The sequence below is a fragment of the Caloenas nicobarica genome, chromosome 2 (genome assembly GCF_036013445.1).
Source record: "Caloenas nicobarica isolate bCalNic1 chromosome 2, bCalNic1.hap1, whole genome shotgun sequence".
NCBI classification, from domain to species: domain Eukaryota; kingdom Metazoa; phylum Chordata; class Aves; order Columbiformes; family Columbidae; genus Caloenas; species Caloenas nicobarica.
This window is the reverse complement of record NC_088246.1, coordinates 35,901,850-35,920,531: the sequence shown is the minus strand read 5'-3', so window position 1 is coordinate 35,920,531 and position 18,682 is coordinate 35,901,850. Positions and strand designations below refer to the sequence as shown.

General features: G+C 41.2%; 2 protein-coding genes across 9 annotated transcripts in view; one reads left to right on the top strand and one right to left on the bottom strand.

Moving 5' to 3' along the window:
* CBX3 (chromobox 3) overlaps window positions 1-2,201 on the bottom strand; it is a 15,505-nt gene extending 13,304 nt beyond the window's left edge. Inside the window, exon 1 of one of the 4 annotated variants that reach the window (XM_065630023.1) lies at window positions 2,112-2,201. The gene's annotated coding sequence lies outside the window, so the exon portion shown is untranslated. Of the gene's footprint in view, window positions 1-776; window positions 1,016-2,111 lie in introns of those variants that run through there. The other 3 variants (XM_065630017.1, XM_065630020.1, XM_065630018.1) reach the window with 3 other exon arrangements.
* Window positions 52-18,682, top strand: HNRNPA2B1 (heterogeneous nuclear ribonucleoprotein A2/B1). 5 transcript variants are annotated; one of them, XM_065630008.1, is made up of 13 exons: window positions 52-247; window positions 6,271-6,381; window positions 7,297-7,443; window positions 9,662-9,872; window positions 10,202-10,303; window positions 10,393-10,482; window positions 11,005-11,067; window positions 11,559-11,678; window positions 11,952-12,074; window positions 13,113-13,195; window positions 13,350-14,271; window positions 14,515-14,645; window positions 15,440-18,682. In XM_065630008.1, the coding sequence occupies exons 1-10, from the start codon at window positions 218-220 to the stop codon at window positions 13,172-13,174; spliced, it is 1,059 nt and encodes a 352-aa protein (XP_065486080.1). In that variant the 5' UTR covers window positions 52-217; the 3' UTR covers window positions 13,175-13,195; window positions 13,350-14,271; window positions 14,515-14,645; window positions 15,440-18,682. The 5 variants fall into 5 exon arrangements, with proteins under 5 accessions (XP_065486080.1, XP_065486081.1, XP_065486082.1 ...); XM_065630013.1 differs by having other exon boundaries at window positions 54-247; window positions 10,393-10,473; XM_065630014.1 differs by lacking the exon at window positions 52-247 and adding an exon at window positions 1,477-1,809.

The following is an 18,682-nucleotide window of genomic DNA, read 5'->3' as shown; positions in this document are numbered from 1 at the left end:
GCTGGGCGGCAGCGCGGCGCGGGGCGGGCGCGGCGGCTGGCGGGGCTGGGCTGGCCGAGCACTGCGCGCCGGCGGCTGACGGGGCAGAGCGCACGACGCCGCCTACGCGCGAGCTGCAACCTCCTACAGTCGTCGCCGCCAGCACAGGAGGGGGGCCAAGACGTCTCTCCAACGGGGGGCTAGCGCAGGACCGCGTCAGGCGTCCAAAAGAAGGAAGATGCCTCGCGGCGACAGAGAAAGCGACTGGGTGAGCCGGGGCGGCGGGCGGGGGAACGGGCCCGCGGAGCCCGGTAACTGCGGCCGCCATGATGGCCGCCACCATGAGGGCGCGTTGGGCCGGAGCGGGCGCCGCCCGCCACGGAGCGAGGCCTTCAGTCGCTGTGGGAGGGCGGCCCCGGCGAGCCCCGGGAGCGGGGAGGGCGGGCAGCGAGCGGCGGGGTGGGTTTGAAGCTCGTTGCGGCGAGGCTGAGGGGGGCGTTTGGAGCGCGGCCATTTCCCGCGTTGCGGCGGGGAGGCCTAGTCGTTAGCGAAGGCGCTGGGGGAGGGAGGGCGGCTCGGAAAGCAGTGCGTGGGGGAAGCTCGAAAACTCTTTTTAGGAGTGGGGACGGGGGTCGGAGTTGGCTGGGGAAGGCTTCAGTCCGGGCGAGGAGCCGCGGGTGGGTCTGCGCTGGTTTTCCCCTGGAGCTGGGGGCGGGGGGGAAGAGGGAGAAGAAGGGGCGGGAAGCAAGGAGCAGCTCCAGCGCCATTTCGCTGGTGCGCGGGGCGGCAGCACTCACCCTGTGTCGCGGTGCGTGCGGCGCCGCTGAAGAGAAAAAGGGAGGGAGGGGAGGAAGGAGGGAAAGAAGAACGGAGTACCGAAGCGGGCGGTGGGCCCGATGTCGGCGGTGCGGGATAGAGCGGCGCAGGCTGCGGCGGAGCCCGCCTCCCTCCGCTGGCTCCCGGCCCCCCGCTTTGTGTCGGTGCTGGCGCCAAAATCTGGGTCGTTCTCACTTCCTGCTGCCCGGGAGGAGGGGGAAGGGACCAGGCCGCCAGCAGCAAGGGGAGATTTCGGGGGTGCGCTTTACTCTGCTCCCGCCCGCTCCCTGCCAATACCACAGGTGGCCACCCAGAGAGCAGCGCGGGGCGGACATGAGGCTGCTTTCAGTTAATTATAACCCCCTCTCTTGGAGGTTTGAGCCTTCGGGGCCGTTCGGTTTTTTCCGGAAAAAAAAAAAAAAAAAAAAAAAAAGGCGTCACGGTGCCAATCGAGATCGGGGCTGTTTCGGCTCCGCTCGGGCACGTATTGCGACTCTCTTCCGTTGTCGGAAATTGCCGAACGCGCCGGATAGTCGATCACTGCTGCGTCTCTTTCTCCGGAAATTGCCGAACAGGTTTTGAGCGCCATACTTTTCTGCTTCGGTAAATTCCGGAAATTGCCGAAGCGAGTCGAACGGGATTCCATTCCTGTTTCGGCTTTTTCCGGCGACTGTCGAAGCGGATAAGCTCGACGACGACGGCTCCTTCGGCTCATTCCGGAGACAGCCATTACTAACGGGAGTTGATGACTTTTTATTACGTGATAAAATCACGTAGGGGCGTTATACAGAATTGCTGCCCCTTTGGAGATATTTAAGCTCCGGCTCCAAGCTTTTTTTTTGTGGGTTTTTTTTTTTTTTTTGAACTAAAACCTGGGAAGGGAGCCTAGGCTGGAGAAGGAGGGCGCTAGCACTACGTGGAGCTGAATTTCAAATTGCGTAACAGTTAAGGCAGCCATTACTGACCAGTTGTACGCCACTCTCGAGCAGGAATACGTAAACCATGAAGAACATGGTACGTGGAAAAAAAAGGGAAAATTCAGAGTTTGCTTTTAAGGAGGGCGGCAGGTCTGGTTATGGGTACGGAGTGAAATTTTCCGGGTCTGGACGTTACGGGTGGGGTCGAGCCCCTGTCAGTGCAGGTCTGGGTGCCGCTGCGGATGGGGGGGCGGCTGGTTATCTTCCCGCAGAGGAAGCGTTAGCGGGGAGGAAGGTTCTGGAAGCGGCGGTTGGGGCTGGTGCGCAGCCGAGAGGGGCGGCGGAAGCTGCGGTAGCCGTGCATGGCGGGTGGGCGAGTTCTTGAATCGCTCGACGTACCCGTTAGCCGAGCTGCCGTTAAGGTGGCGCTGAAGCCGGGAGGGAGCGGAGGAGCACCCGCGACTATGGAGGTCAGTTAATGCGGGATCCGGGGAGTCGCCTTTGCCCTGCGAGGGCACCCTGAGCGGCCGGGGCGGCGCTGCCGGTAATGGCGGTGGCGAGGGGGAGGGCTAAAATGGCGGCGCCGAGACTCGCTTGTGCGTGAGGCTGTGAGGATCCCTCTGGGAGCGATAAACCCACTAAGGGGGGAGGGCAGCCGTAGTCGTCTGGTATCTGCGGGGGCGGAAAACAGCGTTTGCAGACAGGCTCTTCCTGATACCGTGTGTGTAGGTGCACCCTAGAAGCGGTTTGCAGCACTTGGTTTCTGCTTAGCCTGAGGACTCAGGCGTGGGCGGTTTTGTTTGTTTTTATCTGGGGTCGGTACTTGCTGAAGTCCTTTCCCTCCCGCCGCATCGCTGCCCCTGGCAGCGACGGTTCATTCCGGGCGCCATTTTCCCCTCCTGGCTGCGGGCGCGCTGTGTTCCTGATAGCCGCCACATGGCGGAGCCGGCTCCGGATAACTTCAGGCTGCGAGGGCGGGAGAAGGATCGCAAAGCACTGTAGAACGCAGAGGAGCTGAGAGGGTGAGGGGAGACAGCGTCTTTTCGAGTTTGGGATCAATAAACCCAGCTTTGCTTTTGGCAGGCCTAGCCATAGTGGTTCGGAGATCCCACTCGCTTGTCTTTGTTAACCGTTCTTGTTACTCAGAGAAGTCTGCAGTCAGCTCGGAGTATTTGTGCACACATTATTGCTGTATGAAACACATTTCCTTGCTCTAATGATTATTTTTTCAGCAAAGGACACGTGTTTTCCAGTCCTTTAAAGTGTTCCTTTAAGCTTGTGAAGGGAGGCTTAAAATAAGCACTAATGAAAATTCTGCAGAGTTCATAAAGATTTCCTCTCACACTCTGTTCCTGCCACAGAGCGTACTATGGAAATCTTGAACGAGGTTTTTCTTCCAGCTTTTATATTGTGGGCCTTGGTGGAGGTGGGTTGTTTGTATGGGGGGAGAGGGGTTGTTTTTGCCAAATGAAGATTTTCATCAAGATTCTGAGAGGGACTGGAGTGATAATTTTTATCATATGTTTTCCAGCTTCAGCATAAACTTCAGTTGGTCAGAGCTTTCTGGACCATGGTGGGAGGTTAATGCTAGACTGAGCTGATTAAAATTGACACGTGTCGTGGTTTAACCCGAGCTAGCAATACAATCACGATAGCTGCTCACTCATCCCCTCCTCCACCTCCCCCAATAGGGGAGAGAATCAAAAGAGAAGGGAGAAACTTGGATTGAGATAAACAGTTTAATAAAAATAAAATACTAATACACTCCCGGTAAACATATATATATATAATAGAAATAAAAGATACTCAAGGCAATTCCTCACAAACACGCTGAGCAGCCAGTCCCAGGAAACAGCACCTGGTCCCAAAGAGAGAAGAAAGAGGAGAAAGGCAGAAAGGCTCAGAGGCCTCTGGAAAACGGCAAAAGGCCGAACTAAAACTCCCAATCCAAACTCCCCCAGCTGTGCCCCAGAGCAAGCAAGATTGAGGAAAAAAGCGGAAGAGAAGAACCAACCGGAAGGTCCCAACTCTCTTTACATGTGAAGCATGATGCCAGTGGGATGGAATATTCTTATTGATCAGTCTGGATGTCAGTCAAGCTCTGCCTCATCCATGCCCCCCTTCCTCGCTGCCTCACACCTGTGGGCTGAGTGCACAGAGTGTCCTTGGCTCTCAGACCAGAGCAATTAAAAGCATTAGGTCTCTGTTACCTCTCGTTCTCAAACTAGGTCCAAATAATGAGCGTACTAGCTATGAAAAAGAAAGGTTTCTAACTCTATGAAGAAAATTAACCCATTTTCAGTTAAACCAGCACAAGACATTTAAGACAAATAGTCTCTCTTCTTCCCTGGCTGTGCCTGTATTAGTGCAGCAATACACGTATGGTATTTTCACACAGTAATTTTAATTGAAAAACCGGGAGTGACTTGTTATTGCGTGTCCTGACATGTGTGGTGCCTAGATGTTGTTCTGGGTAGGGCATGTAGTGTATGACACTTAAAACATGGTAAATTACACTTTCTAATAATTCATACATCTGTTAAATCTGTTATTATTCTGTTTAATGTGTATTAGTAATGGGTAGTATATGTTTGTCCGTTAAAAAGCAAATGTAGTTGTTAGAGATCCTTGAGTTTCCTTTACATGTTTACAACGGTTTTCAAAGGTAAACCTAATGCTTATTGGAAAAATCCTACCTGTATTAGACACGTGACAATTGATTATATAGGAAAACGTGTCTCTTGTGGGCCTGTTAAAATAATAAGTATTTCCTAATTTTCAAGCAGGAGAACTGAAGTAATCTGAAGGGAGGAAATTTTTTTTTTTTCCCAATATTGTTGCTTAAAATTATTTCTCTGCTAGCCTACTCAAAATCATAAATGATAGCAATACTTGCAGCATATGACTTTTTAGTCTAAGTCTGGTATGCAGCATCCTTTTCTTTATTCTTTTTAAGAGATGAGGTGAAAGGAAACTTGACATAACATGGATTTGCTGGTTTAAAACTCTTCTAATTTTGCCTGTCTGTGCAAGGAGGAGGCAGTACTAGCTTCCTCTGTGTTCCTTAGAAGTAAACATACTAGATCCAACAGCAGATTTCATGTGTTCTTAAGAGACATTTTACATTTCCCCCAAAATAAAAATGAGAAGTTTTTATTTTTATAATGGTTGATTTCCTTGTCGGGCTGCAGTATCTCAAGCTGGTAATAGGGTGATGCATTTTGCACAAAACATGATTCAGTACTACCTGCAGTAATTGTTTTACTGTTACATACATCTAGATCAGGCCTGCCTTGGACAACCTGAGAAAAAATGTTGTTCTATAGTGCTGATTGGCTTAATACTTTCAAAAGCATTTGTGCACTGAACTATTTTTATTTTCTGAATCTCATTGGTTGTCTAGTTTCCTCTTTATCTTTCTGTCCAGTGCATACTTGGTTGTGTTGTGTTTGTCAGCTATAGCTAACTATGCAGTGTTTGGGTTGTTTCAAAAACAACCGCCACCTTAAAGAAGGCATAAAACCAAACACCCAAGTAGATTTTCTTGATTTTAAAAATTAGTTAGCAGTATAAAGCTGAAGGAATTATTGCATTTGAGCTCTCTTATCCGTAGCAAGACAGTTCTCTTTCAAACAACATTCTGACATCTTGAATTTTGTGGAAGGGGATTACTTTTTAGGGCATTTTTAATTTTAACTGGTAGAGGTTGGAAGGTTCTCCTTCCTGCTTGGGTATAATGCCACATACAAAATAGTAAATCTAATGCCTTATTGGTCCTGGGTTTTTTTAATGGTATACTTGTGATCACAGCAGAAATTTCTGCAAACAAGCACAGTGATAATTTCTCTGAAAGGTAATAGAACAAAGTCTTACTGAAAGCATAATTTATAATAGTAGATACATAATGTGACTATTACTCACATTTCCGTTTTAAAGGAAATCCACTTAGTTTTGATACTGCTGCTGTTGAGGGCAGGTGAATTTCCTGCTGATTCCAGTGGTGTAGGATCCCAGATTAATTTTACAGATGCTCTGGCTTTCATTCATTTTAACAGTTAATGAGAAAATAGGAATCGTCAACCCATTTTAGAACATCTTGAAGCGTACTTTCCTTTATTTTTAATGCCTTGGGTAAATAGTATGGTAGTATCCATGTAAGACAATTTGAGCCAGCATGGTTTTTAAAAATAAATGCTATCTGGAATAGAAACCAACTATGAATGAATTTATGTTACCTGTAATGAGAACTTTTGGGTTTGTTTTTATTTTCTTTAAAAGCATTTCCTGAAGATCTTTGAGGGGACTGTTCTGGAAGTCTTTGTGGTTCATTGTTCTTAACATTAAAATCTGTGTTGTAAAAGTAGACACATAGAATTGCGTAAATTGCTTAATTTCTTCAATAGTGGTAGAACGTTTAGAAAAGCTGAGCATAATTTTGAAAAATATGTCTTGCCAAAAGTTTTTGACACTTAACGAAAAATCTGACATAGTGTCTAATTATGCCGATGCAAAAGGGGTATTGTTAATTATATTAATATAATCTTCTTTTCTGTGATAGAGGGAAAAGGAGCAGTTCCGCAAACTGTTTATTGGTGGCTTAAGTTTTGAAACAACAGAGGAAAGCTTGAGGAGTTACTATGAGCAATGGGGAAAACTTACAGACTGTGTGGTAAGTTTGGCGTACTAATGTGCAACGATGGCAGCGAATGTTTAGAAGTTGCAGAAGTGAGGGGTTTGTTTTCAGGATAGCTTAATGAAAAGACAGAATATTAATATTTTCCTAAGTGTACAGGTGGTTGGTCCATAATTCAGTCCATTGAAGCTATGCACAGACCTTACCTTGCAAACTCTTATAGAATTAGGAAGCATTCACAATGTGTTTCCTGTAAAATCTCTCAAATTATCGCTAACCACTCATTTCAACAGTTTAAAATTAACTTGGGTGTCACTGGCTGAAGTGCATTAGGGGGTGCTTGCATGGAGCACTGTTATATCTGTGTTATTGGTAACCTTTGGCAGAAAGTTGATACGGTAAGCAACCTCAATAAAGCTGGAAAAGGATGTCTTCATAGAATCAGGTTGGAAAAGACTCACTAGATCATGAAGTCCAACTCTAAGCCTAACACTGCCAAGTCCACCACTAAACCATGTCCCTAAGCACCACTTCTGTACATCTTTTAAGTACCTCCAGGGACAGTGACCCTTGCAGAAGTTCCTCTGCTGAATTTGTTTTGGGAACAGGAAATACATATTTCATAACACAAATTTTAGATCTGTGGTCTTCGGAAAGCTTAAAATAAATTATATGTTTGGGTTTTTTGAGAAAACAAATGTAAACGTATGTCACTGATACAGCAGCATTTCTGCATTACGAGTCTTGGAAGACAATGGTGGTTTAAATTTCTGTGATGCCAAGCAGTGCTGTTCATGTACTTAAACATCATAGCATGCTACTTTATCATAATTGTGTTTTGAAATCAAATCAAAGAAAAGGTAAATTAAGTTTACACATTTTCTTCGAAGTTGTTAGTGTTAAGCTTAACATGAGACAAGGAGACATGGTTTAAACATTTATTGTTTTTAGGTAATGAGGGATCCTGCAAGCAAAAGATCAAGGGGGTTTGGCTTTGTAACATTCTCTTCCATGGCTGAAGTTGATGCAGCCATGGCTGCAAGACCTCACACGATTGATGGAAGGGTGGTCGAGCCTAAGAGAGCTGTGGCTAGAGAGGTAAGTATGGCATTGAAAGTAGATACTTCTTATGCTTTGAAAAAGGAATCTGCTTTGGTCAGACATTTATGCTTTTGTCGTGGTTTAACCTGAGCTAGCAATACAACCATGATAGCTGCTCACTCATCCTCTCCCCACCCTACCCCACCCTCCTGTAATGGGGGAGAGATTTGAAAGGAAAGGGAGAAACTTGGATTGAGATAAGCACAGTTTAATAACAAAATACTAATACGCTACTAGTAAATATATATGTAAAATAGAAATAAAAGATACTCAAGGCAATTCCAAACGAACTCCATCCACAACTGAGCAGCCAGTCCCAGGAAGCCAGACCCTAGTCCCAAAAAGAGGGAAAAAAGCAGAAGGGCTCAGAGGCCTCTGCAGAACAGCAAAAGGCTGAGCTAAACATCCTGAACCAAAACTCCCCTGGCTCCAGTAAAAAACTAAGAAAGAACGTGCGAGAGAAAAAAATGCCCAAGAGTGAGAACGCCCCAGAGAGAGACCGGAAGATCCCCCAATCCTTAAATAAGAAGCATGACGCTAATGGGGTGGAATAGTCTTACTGATCAATCTGAATGTCACTCAAGCTCTGCCCCATCCATGCCCCCTCTCCCTTGATGCCTCATGCCTGTGGGCAGAACACTCAGAATGTCCTTGACTCTCAGACCAGAGCAATTAAAAACATTAACTCTGTACTGGGTGTTATTATCTCTTGTTCTCAAACTAAGTCCAAATAATGAGCCTGCTAGCTATGAAAAAGAAAGGTTTCTAACTGCACGAAGAAAATTAACACATTTTCAGTCAAACCAGCACAGCTTTTTTCTTGTTGAAATTGCATGGGTTGAAACTCTTTGAGTTGAAAGGCTGTAGTTGGGGTGCTATTTCCCACACTTTTCATCTGTTAAATGACCCTATTATATACATGTCTAATATTACGGTGAATTATTAAAGTTATTCTGGTTGCAGAATCATGTCTGCAGGTGATGCAGCTGGGATCTGAAAGTGCTGCTAGCGAAAATGTGTTTAATGCCTGTAATTATGCAAATTCCAAACTAACTCTTCTCTGCAGTCGTTACTGTTACTAAACCTCAAATTAATAAACTCCTGTCAGTCTCTCCTGACTCCATTCCTAGGGTATTTCTAAAAGGTATGTAACTGAAATGACTGAAAATAGAGAATGTAGGGAAACATATTTTTTTTTCTAGTGGTGGTATACAAAATCATCTTAGGACTACTGTGGTTTTAGCCCCAGATATGGTTTTTAACTTCAGGGTATGAGTTAGGTGTATGCACAGGAATGCAATTCACCTGTAAACTTTTCAGCCAGGCCTGTGTGGCACAGAAATACTTACGGAGCAAGTGCAGATTGTAGGTGAGTTCTGTTCACCACATTGTGGGAGCTCTTGTAGGGTTTACCAGTTTAAGGTTGGATCCAGGTGTTTAGTGTGTTTGCACTGATGAACTGGAATCAAATGAGCTGTCCCAGAGGTCAAGGGAAACAAAAGTTGTAATCACTAGCTCCCTGTTAGCTATCCCAGTTTTCTTTCCATTTCCTGCAGAATGCAGGGTTGGTTAGCATTTGGAAAAAGGTAATTAAAGCAGCATTACCTACATACTGTTTAAACACACAAAGCTATTTATAAGCTTTACAAATAAGTCATTCTTATCTAGTGCAGCCTCTTTGATATCCTGCTCAAAGTGCAAAAATAACCCATGAATGTGAGGAGTTGTCTTCCTATATGAATAGGAGTTAAAATGCATAGCTGTGGACTCAGGTTGAAGGACCTTTACTGTTGATATAAGTGGGATGTTGCCTTCACTGCCATTGAAGAAGTGGGCAGAGGAAGCTGACATATCTTTGTTTCAATTATAAAAATCGTGTTTGTTTCAAGCAGTTGATCTTATGTTTTGTCTAAATATGTTTAAAGGGGTTTTTATTTACTTTTATGCATTTCATAGCACTTTTAACTGTGTTTTTTCAGTGCGCTTAAGGCTTTGACATAAAATGGGGAGGAAAAACCTCAAATTACCCCATGTTACTTGCTTCTCAGAGTGCCCCTCAGGCAAGGTTGCAGGGACATGCATCTTAAGAGGGCTACCTCAGTGCTAGGAAAAAAAACCATCTTAGTTTATCAGTATTCCATTCCTGAAATCCTGGAAAAACAGTGATTTGTGAAGTTGTTTTTCTTTGTGATGATTTAAAGGGTTTTTTTAACAGGAATCTGGAAAACCTGGTGCTCATGTTACTGTGAAAAAACTCTTTGTCGGTGGTATTAAAGAGGACACTGAGGAGCACCACCTTCGTGACTACTTTGAGGAATATGGAAAAATCGACACTATTGAAATCATTACTGACAGACAGTCTGGTAAAAAGAGAGGGTTTGGATTTGTTACATTTGATGACCATGATCCTGTGGATAAAATTGTATGTAAGTAAGCTTCATTTCACTCTTTCATTTGATAGTACTAATCCTTGCAGTTATGGTAATTGTCTAAAGCTAAACTAAAGAGATAATGGTATTAGTTATGTGCATGAATATTTGCTACATTGTCGTTTTGGTGAATTGTGTGGGAAACGTATTTTAAATAAGTACTGACGACTTTGCTTAAAAATTAAGGTATTTTGGGTTTTCTAAATGATTATATGGAATATATGTGGATTAATTTGGAAATTACTTCATTTTTATAAGACTGATATTTCTGTTTGTTGCCAGATCAGTACTTAAATGCTGATTGTATCTTATTTTTACGGTTACAGTGCAGAAGTATCACACCATCAATGGCCATAATGCAGAAGTAAGGAAAGCTCTCTCTAGACAGGAAATGCAGGAAGTTCAAAATTCCAGGAGTGGGAGAGGAGGTATGTGCAAGTAACAGTTGATGTTTTGTGGTTGATTTTTGTGTTCACCTTCCATGATCTCACCGCTTACAAACATTAAACTGTTACAGGGAACTTCGGTTTTGGTGATGCACGTGGAGGTGGTGGCAACTTTGGTCCAGGACCTGGCAGCAATTTCAGAGGAGGAGCTGGTAAGACAGGCATGTTTGTAGCATTTTTTTGTTCCTTATTTATATCAACTTTCTGGTTCTGGGTAACTTTGTCATCTACTGATGTTTGATTTAAATGCAGTTAGAGAATTTTTAGGAAAGGTAACTTGGAAACTTCTTGTGTAGTATACAAGTTGATTTATGTGGATATTCAGTAAAACAAAGTGATGAGGTTTTTTAAGGATTTTCTTAAAATCCAAAATTAACCTAAATAATTTTGTTATGGAATTCAGAGATTTATCCTCTATAATTGTGTGCAACGCTTGGCTGACTTTTACAGTGTGTAAGGGCTGTGTCCAAAATCAAAACTGTGTGGCTTATGATTGCAAGAAAAATAGAAGAAGTAGAGCAAGGACGGGATGTGTTATTTCACATACTGAATTCGAGCGTAGATGTGCTTAATCAATACTCCCTGAGATTTGGTCCTTAAGGTCACAGGGATTTGAGAATTCAGTTAGTTTGCTACAGATGAATTTAAGTACTTTGTGGGATTTTTTTTTTTTTCTCCGACAGATGGGTATGGAAGTGGCCGTGGATTTGGTGATGGGTATAATGGATATGGTGGAGGACCTGGAGGTTAGTTTGCTTTTTTGTTGGTGGTGATTGTTCTTCTTTTTCTCTCATTCAGAAACATTTTTACATTCACTTACCATTTTTATAAAATTTACATTAATTGCCAAAGTAATTTCATTGGCTTTAAGAACTACACATAGCTGTTGGCTTGTATTAAACCTTTATATGGCAAATTGTATGGTTAGTTCTTGGACATCCATGCCCTTTTCTTTAGAATAGCAGTGTTTCTTAAATTTCCTGGGAAAAAAAAATCAAGATTTTAATTAAGCCTCTTAATTGAGGCCTTTAGGCAGTCTGACTGGGTTTTGGTCACAGTTCAGTTAGGGTGGAAGTTGGTATGTGTCTTTAAAAATAGTGTTTATAGAAATTTCTTTACAAAACTCCTACCCTTTTCTTCCCTTGTAGACTTCAAAAGAGAAAAATGTCTTCTGATTTGTAGAAGTTGATTGCCTTCTACACTGAAAAGTTTATTTTAAATTGTTATATTGTCATAGGTGGCAACTTTGGTGGCAGTCCTGGTTATGGAGGAGGAAGAGGAGGGTATGGTGGAGGAGGACCTGGCTATGGCAACCAGGGTGGTGGCTATGGAGGTGGTTATGACAACTATGGAGGAGGTAACATACTGGCCTGAAATGACAGAGCATTCCAGTTGTAAATCAATGCCAGTCATTTGTGCTTTGAGAGGAGGGGGTTGTAAAGGTTTTCTAAGGAAGCTCTTGTTTTCTAAACAGTATGAAATAGTATGGAAAAGTAGTTTGTTGCATAAACTCCTGGAATACCTGTGTTATTGTACTTTTATACAAATTCTAATCATGAGATAACTTTGGGAGTGCTATAGGCATTTTAGCTCATCCACGCATTTATCCACTTTTGTATTGATAATGCAGGCAATTATGGAAGTGGAAACTATAACGATTTTGGAAACTACAACCAACAACCTTCAAATTATGGTCCAATGAAGAGTGGAAATTTTGGTGGCAGCAGAAACATGGGTGGACCATATGGTGGAGGTATTGTATATGTCCTGGCCTTCCTTGGAGCCAGAGTGGGTGGGCTTCTGTCTTTTGGGGAAGTGGAAGGGATGATAGGACAAGGGGTGACTGTTTTGAACTAAAAGGGGGTAGATTTAGATTAGATATAAGGAAGAAATTCTTTACAATGAGGGTGGTGAGGCACTGGAGCAGGTTGCCCAGAGAAGTTGTGGATGCCCCATCCTTGGAAGTGTTCAAGGCCAGGGTGGATGGGGCTTTGAGCAACCTGATCTAGTGGAAGGTGTCCCCGCCCATGGCAGAGGGTTTGGAATTAGATGATCTTTATGGTTCCATCCAACCCAAACCATTCTATGATTCTAAGTTTGATATACAGAAATTGGATCCAACTTCTGCAATAGATGGACTGCAGTGCCCATGTTTTTTCTGCAAGTTGGCTACAATTTCTGCTCTTGAGACTGTAAAGATTATCTTGGGACAAATTGTTATTACTACTTTTTGAAAGATGAGTGACAAGATACTACCTTTTCCCTGAATATTATGAAATGTATAGCACTTCGCAGTCTGTAAAAGATTTTAGACAAGTTTCATGTTCTTTGCTATCAGCTCACAGTACTTGTAGAGAGCCTACTTAATGTCCACTAAACTTGCTGGCGTTTCTTTATTTCCCCTGTTGTCGTGGTGTCATTTTTTTTCTGATGTTCTCTGCTTTTTGTTGTCTGAATGTTACTAAATGGCATGTAAAGCTTGTGAAATCGAAACTGAAACATGAAGCCTTTTCTTGTAAGGTTTAGCATGCAAATAAAGTCAGCCCTTGCAGGCTTAAGACAGTACAGTGCATCAAATTACATGTGACATTGAGTCTTCCAAGGTTTCAGCATGTAGGTCTTATGGCAGTTCTTGAAGTTACTTAGAGGAAGACAGTGAAATGTTAAAAATATTTGTTGTATATGCAGTCTCTGAAAGTAAAACATGTTAATCTTCATACAGTAATCAAAAGCATTCCTAGATTTAGAAAGCGTATTGATGTAGCTGTTCTGTGTTTTTCTGCAATTGCAGGAAACTATGGTCCAGGGGGCAGTGGAGGAAGTGGTGGATATGGAGGGAGGAGCCGTTATTGAGTTTCTGCAAGCATGCCATGGGTAAGTATGTTTATAAGTGTTAAAATTGCAGTGATTCTTGAGAGTAGCTGCAGGAGTTAAAAGCTTTTTAGGATCATATTATCTTTCCTTTAAAAAATGGTTAGATGAATAATTTCATAACCTATTTTTTTACTCTTTACTTCTGTTGAAACAGGCTTCACTGTATAAATAGGAGAGGATGAGAGCCCAGAGGTAACAGAACAGCTTCAGGTTATCGAAATAACAATGTTAAGGAAACACTTATCTCAGTCATGCATAAATATGCAGTGATATGGCAGAAGACACCAGAGCAGATGCAGAGAGCCATTTTGTGAATGGATTTGGATTATTTAATAACATTACCTTACTGTGGAGGAAGGATTGTAAAAATGCCTTTAAGACAGTTTCTTAGCTTTTTAATTGTTGTTTCTTTCTAGTGGTCTTTGTAAGTGTAGAAGCATTCCTTTGATAATGTTAAATTTGTAAGTTTCAGGTGACATGTGAAACCTTTTTTAAGATTTTTCTCAAAGTTTTGAAAAGCTATTAGCCAGGATCATGGTGTAATAAGACATAACGTTTTCCTTTTAAAGATTTAAGTGCGTGTGTAGAGTTAAGAAGCTGTTGTACATTTATGATTTAATAAAATAATTCTGAAGGAAATATTGTGTAAGTTTAGATTTTTTTTTAATATTGTAAAATAAGGCAAGGAGTGGGTAGCATAAGGTCCCACAAAAATATGAAGCTATTGTTGTACATGTAAAATTAAATGCTGGTCAGAAAAAAGTATGTTGTCTGTAAATGATCAGGTTTAAAATATATAGATAACTTAAGGGATATCTCTGCAAGGAGAAACACCTTTTTAGATCTTTTAGATGCTGCTTCTTCAATGCAAGGAAAGGAAGTATCCCCAGCGAGTTACTCTTCCAGGGACGCAGGTCTAGTACAAGCGAACTCTTGAAAACGTCACTAAGTTCAGCCAGTCTTAAAAAGCTGCGCTGTATTTCTGCAAAGTTTTAACCACAGTAGTTGATAAGGATGCCAACGAAGGCTGAGGGTGTAGAGCAAAATAGTTCTAAGCTTCAGTTAAACTTCTTTAGGTAAGATCTTATTTACTTTTCCTTTCTTTAATGTTCGAAAACCAAGAAACTAATGTTGTATGACAGTATTCTTTCAGTATAGTGATTACCGTTACATAGTTTAACATAGCAATGGATTGAGTTAACAATTACCGATTGAAAAAAAAAATTGTGAATCCTGTTTTCTTGTATTATTAAATTTTTTACAAACACATTTTTGTTAATTTCAGCTACTTAACATATTTTTTTCCTACTGGAATCTAGCTATGATATGAACCCTGGACAAGCATAGACTGCTGCCACTGTACACTGCTACAGTTGAACAAATGAGACCTGCAAGTGTCCATTAGTAAAGCTTTGCAAGGGTTCCATCCCTGGTGTTGGTAGTTAAAATGGTAGGTCACAAGTTAATTAAATCATACAACTTTATTTTTGCATCCTGCAACATTTTATTTTTTCTTGGGAGTCTATGCATTATGGTGGTTGCAAGGTAATGCAATGAAGGTAGTTGTGTGCTGTTGAACTATGTTATGTGTCTTTTCTACTGTAATCTGTTTTATATAACGTGTTTCATCCTGAAGGTTCCCAAGTAACTGTAGACTGTTTACGTGTAAGGAAAAAATTGCACCACAGAATACATCTGCCTCTGTGAAGGAATGTGTCGTCCATTCTTTAACTGCATAAGCAGTTCTTTAGGAAGGGAAGTGAAAACTTCAAATGAAACTGCAGGTGGTATTTCATAAGTTTATAATGCAATTTATGTAAATTGGAATTTGGCTAGAATGTTGAGGTTTCCACCATTTTTTATAGTTCTTGCAGCTAATAAACCTTAGTGCCAAATTCAGTCAGCCTTACTCTCACTGCATTCAATTTTTGCACCTCAAATTAATGAAAATTCATCAAGTAATGAGTTTTTCAGAGTAAGGATGGCATACTCTTCTAGATCTGTTTTTTTTAAAGAAAAAAAACCCACCAAAAAAGCCCTGATTTCAAAGTTCAGTTGCCTCTAAAAGGCTACCCACTGAAGAGCGTGGACTCAGCTGAAAAAAATACTGTTCCTTTTTGTGTTAGACACACCAGTGAACTGCTTATACTTTTTTAAAAAAAATGGCTGAAGTTCCCCTATTGGTAATTTGGTTTAGACATATGTGATAAACATCTTCAGATACACTTTTTTTTTCTTTGGCAGGAAGGTGCCATGCTGCAGGTAACTAATGAAGAAGTGGTCAACCACAGAAACGCTTCAAGAAATAAGAAATTCTGTATCATCAGAAAATAGTTGTTTTTGCTGCCTTCATTAAAAATCTAGAGGTTAAATGAATACTGATAAAACATCACAATTAGTACAGCTCCCTGTAATTCTGGGTTTTTAAAATTATAGTAATAATGTCTTGTAAACCTTTCGAATAAAATTCAGATTCATTAGGAGAAACAAATCACTAATGTTAAAATAGCAAACACTCTGTGAGTAGAAAGTTTAACTACATATTTTTATAACTTTCATAGCTTTAAAATAAAGTATTTTTTATACCAACGTAGTTCTAGTGTAATGCTTAATAAAATAAAACTTAGTGTGTGTCTAACATTAAATAATGTTTATGTGCAGCTTTTAGACCCTTTCATGATTTGAAACGTTCCATTTTGAGGTGGATTTAAAACAAAGTCAACTTGGCAAGTGTATTCACAGAACTTGTATCTCTGACTGTAGGCATCTGTTCTCTGCTAGGAGAAACAGTGCTACAAGTTCAAAATGCTGATCTCTTTGCTGTTGGACACAATTGCTTTAAAATAGCTTTTTGGCTGTGTTTTATATCACTTTATAAAAATATCTCCTTTCCTGTTAATTAGACTAAAGACAGACTGTCAAAATGTGATAGGACAGTAGCTTTATCCTTTCCACCTGTAAAGAGCTTTTAGCATCAAGAGAGAGAGACTGAATGGAATTTAGAGTTCCTGCTGTACCAGAACTGTACTACTGATAGCTTAATCTTCGGAGGTGGAGAAACAACACCCACAAAAAACAAACTCGCAAGTGTGAGCTTGGGAAAGCTTCAGTGGGGAATGTATTTGAGGGAAGATAACCTTCAGTCTGTACTGTTTTAATGTATTTAACCTTCTTTATATTCAAAAATATTATTTAAGGATTCACATATGATTTTTTTTTTCCTGTGTTTCTTAAGTTGAACTTTGAAATATTTGCATAGGTAACCGGTGGGCTGCAACGGAAGCAGAAAATGAAGATGCACAAAATCTGCTTTACTTTCTTCTTTCCAACAGAATGAGTTGACCAGTTGATAAGGAATTTGCCATCTTTCCTGGAACTTAGAGATTTAGTTAATGGATGTTTTTCTTTACAGTTGCCAAGACCACATTCATGTGATATAAAAAAGCCTCACTTCAATGAGGAGTAATTTTTCTGTTTGAGATACTTACACTCTTTCAGTAGTTTTGCAACAAGGCTTTAAATTTATTTAAGTATATTTTCCATAATAAGGATGTTTTAATTTTGATCTTCTCGCGATGGGGGAAAGGAGTGTGTAGGGGCCAGCAGTATGCAAAAACTAAGTTACTGGCTATTTAAAGTCTTAAAGTTTGGAGTATTTGAGTAAGTTTCCTGTTGTCTTACTGTTGAACTTCCATGACCTTTCTTGGTGTGTTCTTAAAACAACTGACAATCACAACATTTACTGATGAATTCAGTAAGAGAAGTCACCATTTTGAGTCAACCTGATACTGAAAGCTAGCAACTTTGAATAAAAACCAGCAGTGTGTGTGTGATCAGTTACTGGTCTTCAATTTGTAGAGAATGTATACTTGTCCTCTAATTTCTAAGAAGTTTGGTTTATGTTGCTCTGCAGACTTTGTTTTTGAAGTAAGGGCAACATTGCTGGTAAGCATGTTTCAGTGTATTAAGAACTGAGGATCAGGTTGTTGGTACTAAGCCCAGCTCGCTCCCAGCAAACTGAGGGAAGAATGTGAAAGACAACTTACTGGTAACCGGTATGGGAGAAAAAATAACCTACAGTGTATGACTTGCATTTATAAAAAGGTGGTGAAGAGAGGTCAATAATAGGGTTCTGGCCACTCAGACTTCGTGTTCTATTATTTACATTAAAGGTAGATTTTATTCACTTCTGTTACTTCAGATGCCAAGAAGTGTTCAGGAAAATGGGAGAAATTGCTCTTGCTATTGTAAAATTAGCAGGAATTGAACTTTGTCATGTGTGGGGAAGACTGTGTTCTTTTATGATAAATGTACATATCATCTTGGGGTCGAAGTCATATTTCTGGGGAAGAAAAAAATCCCAGAAAACAGATCTGAATTTTAAGAAGGTGTCAGCTGAGTTTGTGTTGGCAGTTTTACCATATTTGTGAAAGAGGATGATGTGCTGAGAAGACACTGAAACAAGACATTCCCTATAGTCTTAGTGTTCCAATTTTTTTTCAAAGCTGAGCGCATGATGGAAGCAGAATCCTGTAGTAGTGCTGTCAAATTTTTTTTCTCCTAAGGGAGTTCTTTCCTCTTTGGTGCAGTGGTACTGGTAGACATTCACAGGAGTGTAACGTGGAAGGGTGTTCCTGGGTAATGTTGATCCATTTTTCCAGAAGTCATACCGTCTCTCTTAACAGTTGTGCTCTTGCTTTGCAGCTAGTGTTGATTTGCATTGCAGCAGAAGTTACTCCAGTTAATGTCAGCAAGAATGGGTTTATTTATCAACAGTAAAAGTAAATTGTGTTGATCTTTAAATGGGTGTTTGACTTGCCCCACAGATGCTGTGAACCTAGTAGGTCAACAGTGTTTGGGGACTGTGTAGTTTACAAACTTCCATGACCTCCTGTGCTGTTTCACTGTATGAACAGGGTGGCTTTGTGGGTGGGTGAGTCCTAGAAAATTGCTGTTCCCCCTAGAGTTCTCCCCAACATGGGATTTTCCACACCTCACCTGTTGCTGCTTCTTTGGTCTCTTTTGTTGTCTGTTTTTGGGCATTCTTGTACAAAAACCAATGGCTAAGGCATTTACTGGAGTTCTAGTAGCTGTGTAGCAGGTAACAAGTTGCAGTGCTTTTATGAGGTACACTATGGTAATGGTTACATGTGTCATCTCCATTTGGCTTATTTAGTGAATAATAAATTTTCACTAGAACCTGCTGCCAAGTGTCATGTTGCGTCATTTATAGGCCTCTACTTACACTGTTCTCAAGATTCTCGTTAGAGCCATACTTTTGACTCCCAAAAGATCTGAATGTAGTGTGTGTATATAGGGACAAATACTGAGCTGTTAAAACTGACAAACCAATCATGAAGTTGTTGTTTCCTCTTTGAAGTTTGTTACTCTAATCTAAAACTAGATTGTAAGCTCTTGAGCAGGAACAGTTGTAGCTTGTAAAATGTAGCTTCTGTGAAAAAGTGTTGAATAAAACCAGAACACTAA